This window comes from Sinohyriopsis cumingii, chromosome 14 (assembly GCF_028554795.1).
Source record: "Sinohyriopsis cumingii isolate HCF-2022 chromosome 14, ASM2855479v2, whole genome shotgun sequence".
In the NCBI taxonomy this organism is placed as follows: domain Eukaryota; kingdom Metazoa; phylum Mollusca; class Bivalvia; order Unionida; family Unionidae; genus Sinohyriopsis; species Sinohyriopsis cumingii.
In genome coordinates, this window is record NC_142974.1 from 64,326,612 (window position 1) to 64,334,277 (window position 7,666).

At 35.2% G+C, this 7,666-nt stretch overlaps 1 protein-coding gene across 1 annotated transcript; it reads left to right on the forward strand.

Moving 5' to 3' along the window:
* Positions 1 to 794: 794 nt before the first annotated feature.
* On the forward strand, positions 795 to 2,821 carry LOC149784013 (uncharacterized). Its single transcript, XM_089932931.1, has 2 exons — positions 795 to 1,409; positions 2,694 to 2,821. The coding sequence occupies exons 1-2, from the start codon at positions 878 to 880 to the stop codon at positions 2,819 to 2,821; spliced, it is 660 nt and encodes a 219-aa protein (XP_089789057.1). The 5' UTR covers positions 795 to 877.
* Positions 2,822 to 7,666: the final 4,845 nt, after the last annotated feature.

A 7,666-nucleotide genomic window follows, 5' to 3' on the forward strand; every position in this document is an offset into this window, starting at 1 on the left:
AATTTCAGCACAATAATGAAATAAAAATGTAAAATCACAATTATACGAAAACAATATAAGCGATTTTAAAAGAAAGTTTAAACCTTTAAATAAAATATTTTATTAAAATTTTGGGATGCCGCATTGAGTTTCGAACTCGCGATCTATAGTGCGGTAAGAGGGACACACAGAAAGACAGAAATATGCATCCATGGTAAATATGAGATAGATGACTCTGAAAATGTTAGGTTACTCTTAAACTTCTCGGGTTCGCTATCCATTATCCCCATCAAAACAAGCAATCCGCAACAATAATATTACACTTGAGCATCGACTTTAACCACCTTTCCACAGATGGTTGTATCACATAAGTACCTTTGGATTTGATTGAAACATTCGGTATTCATCGTTATTCTCCCTATGACACTGGTCAGCACACATTTCAGTTTAACTGCAGTTTAAAATTTCTTAGCAGATTGACTGACTCCAGTAATCATGGTTTTATTTTCTACTGGAAGCAGGCTCTAGATCATTATATTGTAAACGTATAATTTTGTTGTATACTAAATGCAAATAAAGAAAAATAAATAATAAACCCGAAAATCGCAAAATTTTCACTGCATTAATGTGTCGAATGTTAAACAACGTGAATTGCTAAAGAATATCTAATGGTAATCGTATACGAATTTTAAAAATAAGTCATTTTAATGAAAACGTTCAAATACATTTCTTTTTGTTTTAATATCAACAGGTCACATCCCTTCTTCAGAAAGATGTTGTCCAAGAAAAGCTACAGTGTGTGCCAAAGAATCCTAAGGAAGACACATGCGAAATCAATATCTTAGGACGAGTTTGGGAAAGCCAAATCATTCCGATTTTCAGTATCACTAGACCACATATGCGAGGATTCCATACCTCATGGTTCTGTTTCTTTGTAGCCTTTACATCATGGTTTAGCATTCAACCTCTAATTCCTATAATAGCAAAAGAACTTAGTCTTTCAAAGGTGGAAATTGCACGCTCTGGAATTGCAAGCGTCTCAGTGACGATTTTTGCACGATTCTTTGTAGGTCCGCTCTGTGACAAAATTATTCCAAAACGCATGATGTCAGCTATTATGGTACGGGGATCAATTCCAATAGCGTTTTCAGGTTTAATTCGAGATGGCAGAGGATTACTAATTGTCCGTCTCTTCATCGAAATTATAGGGGAAACATTCATACCATGCCAGTTTCGGACATCGGCCATGTTCAACCAAAAGATCGTCGGGACGGCCAATGCTTTTGTTGCTGGATGGGGAAATCTCGGTGGTGGAGCCACCTTCTTACTCATGGCAGCTCTGTTTGAATTGGCCAAAATATGCGGAGCGGATGCATATCTAGTATGGAAAATTGCCCTCGTCATTCCAGCAGCACTTTGTCTCGGACTCGGTGAGCTTTTCCAAATACTATACGTATTTAATGGTCCAACGAAATTCGGTCTGCGTCGACCTTTTCCTGTTATGCTTTGTGTACTTTTTCTGGTATTTTTGTTTGTTTGTATTGGTCTGGCCGATAAAGATGAATTTAGAGAGTGGACTAATTATAATTTATATTACTTGTCTGAATCATTTACATGCAGCAAAATGTTTCAATGTGAAAATGCATGAGCATATTTAAATCCATTCAGATTAATCAAGCATGAGTTTGAAACCCGTAAATTAATTAATTATACTACTTTAATCAAGTCTAATGCTGCAGACGAAACAGTTTTAATGGCTACTTCTCCTACTCGTTCTACAAAGACTTTTACAACTTTAATTGCACTTCTACGCCACTAAAACGATGTTAAAAGTTTAAAAACGCTACAAACCATATGTACTGTTGATTCTGATACTATTATTGCTGTTGTAGCTATTTTTGGTATTGTTTCTACCATGAATAATGTTAAACGCAAATAATCTAGAGAAAATGAATTTTTTTATTTAAAAAGACTTTCCTTTTCACATGAAGGGACATCCTTATGGAAGAGCATACTTATTTTATATTTGTGGCTTAGGAATAGGACTCGTGTCTTCATTTAAAAATTAAATTATATCAACTGCATTAATCCATTGTTTTTATGGAAAAAGAAAACCCACTTTAAAACTAAACCCCATCATAAATTTAAAAGTAAATTACCCGGGGACAGTAATCATTTTTTATTTTTTAAAATAGATATCCATTTATGCTGATTGGAACAGGTTTTCTCTAGATATTAGGCTGTAATTTATTTTTCAACAAATACCAGATTTTCTTTATTTATCATGATTCCAAAATATATCTTGTTGTTGGATTTATATATAATCATGATGGCTTTATATAATCCCTATATCAGTCCGATGGAGTTTGATCCTCATTGCAAGAGTATTTCACGTCTTGGAAAGTTCTACTTCAGATTACCATGATTGTTACAAAATATCAGGTCTACAGTGGCCGCATAGGGCTATGATCATCAAGGCTTCAAAATAAAATCCTTTACTTGGTTTAGTGGACATCAGCTCATCAAGACTAAAATATCATCCCTTTAGCGGTCTTGGAGGGAGTATTTACAAAGACCGACACTATATTGACAATATGGGGATCTAATTTTTGTACCTAAGAACCTGTATCGGCCCCATCGAGAAACCTGTTTAAAATCAGCATATAAAGTAACCATTAAGAAAATGCTAACGACTTCAATATTTCCATGTTTAGGTATATTAATACTGTGGACGTCTGACGACTGTCCTCGAGGACTCTGGTCCCAGCGCAAGCTCCCGGAGGTGAATTTTGATGTGGCTGTGATCAGCAAAACTGTATGTAACGACGACAAAAAAGGATGATATGGGAGATAAAAAGGAAGGAGACATAAAAGTTGAACAAATAATCACTGGTGTGGAAAAGAATCCAATGGTTAAAGGTAAATTATCCTCACCTTTATATTTTAAGTTTTGAAATCGTATGAACAAAAACTTTCTACATCTACATTTCGATGTGAATATATGTGTAAAAATATTATTGTAAACTTTATACCGGCATAATTTTTTTTCTAACACGAAGCAACACTACTAAGGCTCTGATTCGGCTATTTACATAATCTGTCGAATCACTGCTAAAACTTGCATTATTGTCAAGCATCTGAAGACCTCATGGAACGAAGCATGACTGAAATCTGTTTCAAAATAAGTTCCGTGAAGTGAAAAAATCACGCAAATGAAATGTGAGGTCACTTCATCAATAACTGCAAACGTTTCCTTTAGTCGATATCGTCCAAAATCTTACATACTTAAGGGTAAATGCTCTGTTCCGCGCAAAATCGTCCAAATGTGCAGATTACGATGGGAGTTAGCGTTATGTGAGGAATGGAGGATGTGTACAGACTACGACATGAGTTGGCGTGGATGTGAAATGGAGGATGTGTGCCAACTACGATGGGAGTTGGTGTAGGTGAGGAATGGAGGTAATGTGTAAACTACGATTGGAGTTAGCGTACGTGAGCAATTGAGGTTGTGTGCATACTATGATGGTAGTGGCGTAAGTGGGGGAATGGGCAATGTGTGCAGACTACGATAGGAGTTGGCGTAGTTGAGGAATGGAGGATGTGTGCAGACTACGATTTGAGTTTGCGTAGGTGAGGAATGGAAGTTGGTTGCAGACTACTATGAGATTTAGCGTAAGTGAGAAATGGCGGATGTTTGCAGAATACGTTGGGAGTTGGCGTAGATGAGGAATGGAGGTTATGTGCAGACTACGATGGGAGTTCGCGTATGTGAGGAACTGAGGTTGTATCAAAAATAACCCGTATCATGTGAATACGGAAATATACAACACTTACAACTAACAACAATTTGGAAGGCAGCACAAGGAAATACAAAATACGTACGAATGTTAAAGATTTGGAAGGTAACTTAGGAAATATACAACAGGTACGAATGGCAAGGATTTGGAGGGTAACACATGAAGATCTCAAGTATAGCTAGAAATATTTCAGCACTTGATATCACGAAGTCTTTGGTTATTGGTAGACCTTTTCAGTTTCAAACGCAGATGATGCTTTACGAAGAAAAATACAATAGTGTTTAACATTTTCAATGGACAAGCCAAATGTCTTGGTTAATGAAAGGCGCCTGTAAGGTCATTATAAGAACGGTTGCCACTTGATAAATATAAACCAACATAATTTAGGTAATTAACAAAAAATGACAGATCATTATTTGGCATTGTTCTAGGACACACACTTAAACGGACATATCCTCTTTTCTCAAAAAAATATTAAAATCGTGGTTTTGTTTCAGGTGCTGAAAGGAGTTGTAGAAGAAGTGTCTGTGCTGCAGATAACTATTGGATGTATTTTACGGTTATTGTTTTGTCTGTTCACTACGGGCTATCCTTTGGGGTAGAAATATCTGTCGATACTGTTATGAACTTATATTTCTTGTATCGCTTCAAGAAAGAAAATTGTACGTCAACCTCCGAAAGGCACGTTACTGTGTTTAACCTGACAAACATTACAACGATGTCTACGCCTTTGCCGGCCACTAATGACTGTAGCATCCTCTCCGATAATACTGCAAGTCTCATTGCATCTCTGTTTGGTCTGATGAATTTTTTCGCACGAGGTTTAGGTGGAGTATTTTCTGACGTGCTATATGGGTATTTAACGATATCGGGGCGCTTGCTCGCTCATTTGATATGCCTCGCAGGTGAAGATATAATGTTGATTATCTTCAGTCAGATGACTACGATACCTTCAGCTATTACGGTCATGGTTGTTTTCAGTATCTTCGTCCAAATGGGTTGCGGATCGACTTATTCTCTAGTTCCATATGTTAATCCTCGTCGTGTTGGAGTTATATCGGGGCTGATTGGTGCAGGCGGAAATGCAGGTGCCATTGTATGGAACACAATCTGGGCAGATATGGTAGTATCAGACCCTAGTCGATGGTTCTGGACCCTTGGAATTTGTGTTCTTGGTGGCAGTATTTTAACTCTATTAATACCCATTCAGAAACAGCAAATATGGACATTACGTCGCCAAAATGATCACACAACAGAGCCCAGTTCAATAAAGGTACAAACAATTAGCACAAAGCTTTAGAAGACGATAGCGTATATTCCGATACAAAGGAAATTCTTTGTGATACAAACATACCCACACAGAGAAATTGTACAAAGTTTCCTAAATGTTTAAGAGGATATTAATGGAAGTAAAAACTGTTACAATTAAGATAACTCATTCAATATATTGGACATATATATATATATATATATATATATATATATATATATATATATATATATATATATATATATATTTTGTGAACGTTTGAACCAAATACAATTAACATAGTATCGAAGTATCTGAACTCACAAAGTAATTCACTTAAGTTAATGACAAATATATAAAAATTAAGAAAATATAAGAAAATTGCTAGCATAGGATTATATATAAGTACACTTAGTACAACTACTTGTTGATTCATTTCATCTTTTTCTGGTCAGAAAGCGAATAATTCACAGAGGTTTACTTAATGTCCTTCTGGCAAGCGGTCTAGTGAATTTGTCATAATGTTTTGTCTGCCTGTCGGCAATGATGCTACATTTGACCTACAAACTCAGCGGGGACTGTTGGATCAGTAAAGCTAGTGATTCAGAGCCATAACAAATAAATCTTTTGGAATAGAGCTACCCTTGGATTATAGAAAATATTTTAATACGGATAAGTCTTAGAAGATACAGCACACGTACATGTAGGTCGGATGTGTATGGCATAATGTTATATATTTGATATAAACAATACATTTAAAATTTTAACAATAAAAGACAAACACCTCCCAAACAAGACACACCGAGTCAAACGTTTTTTAAATTATTTAACACTAACATACACTATATTCACTGGTAATTACTTGAAACAAATTCGATTCATGAATGATATTTTACATCATAAATGTGATCAACAGTTTAAGACCGGCATTTCATTTATAAGTGTATGCCCAGCATATATATACAATTGGTTTTTTCTTAGCAAATATGCAATAAAATTCATGATATCGGCACATTTCAATGAAAACAATGTCTCACCTCTAACTTAAATGACTAAGGTGTGTAATTGTTAACTTTTGATTATTCTATAAGGATACAATATCCAGTTCATGCCTATTTGGATTAGTTATAATGTTAAATTATTCCGTTATACATCGGGTTTATAATATCATTTTTTGTGATTACTGTGTCTAGAATGTGACACTGATTCGGAAACGCATTGGAAATGATGACCAATTTAAATCTTACTACTTATGTGACTACTAAATTTCTCAGCTGCGGTTTTGTGGCAACGTTTGTGTTTATCATGCATATGTGTTTATTATATGTTGTTGGCAAAACGCTTTTGTGACGTTTGCTAATAGTCATCATGAATATTGTATGCATATTGTACGTATATATTAGTTCAATAAACAGATAACATATGTATCCATTGTTTCATCAATTTGGATGTACGAAAAAAACATGCATACCACAATTTATGTATGTATGTATGTATGTATGTATGTATGTATGTATATATATATATATATATATATATATATATATATATATATATATATATATATATATATATATATATATATATGTATCCATCCATCCATCCATCCATCCATCTATCTATCTATCTATCTATCTATCTGCGTTTCGATCGATCAGTCGGGTTTCGGTCTTCCGGTCTGACTGTATCCGTCCGTCCATCTATCTATCTATGTATCTGTTTGTCTGTCGATCGATCGGTCGAGTTTCGGTCTTCATGTCCATCCATCCATCTATCTATCTATCTATCTATCTATCAGTAACGAAATGAACACTCTACCGTTCTACGGGAGTATGCACTGGTTAACGTCAATCGAGTGGCTCACTAGAAGTTACGTTTTTACATTATTCCAACAAAGACGCAAACATTACTGAACCAATGGAAAAAAAATTGAAATGCTGCGAGAGTCATATTACTGTGAAAGTACTCGAGGAAGGAAACCAATGAAACGTATATCCAAAAATAAAACAGAAGGATATCGTATCAATATGCCCCCGTACTCCATCACGATAAATTGAAAATAAAAGAGAACTTAAGAAAAATAGTTTTTATAATTAGTGAGTGTTGCAGCAAGTGAGTAAGTGTTGGCTTACCACCTCTAGCACTGCTTGAGGGTCCGATGGATCAAAGAAGCTGCATCTTACTTTGCAGAAGTAAATCTCTTATATTGGTCAGCTGGTTCTTCCGTTTCAGATCTTAACAAAATAATACAACTATTATGGGTGGTGACGACGGCACTCACTGAACTCTCTTTTGTCCACTCTCTGAAAATAAAATATAAATGAAATTAATAAGTAAAAATGCTTGTCTTAATGTAAGATGATTGGAAATAATCAATGTCGATGGTGACTCATGGGAAAAATACTCGATGCTGTCAGTAATGTTTCAAATAATATTGCTCAAAAAATATCGATCGTGTTCGACGTGTTGATGGCTGCGTACCATGTAACCTATATGGTGTTGTAAACATATGGCGCTGCACAGCGTGGTCGCTTGTTGCGAAAGTAAATAACACGAATAATAAATAGAATTTCTGATTCTTGAAGATACAAAAGAATCAAAAACGTGCTTCTGTAGTCCAAACTTAAACATAAAAATAAAG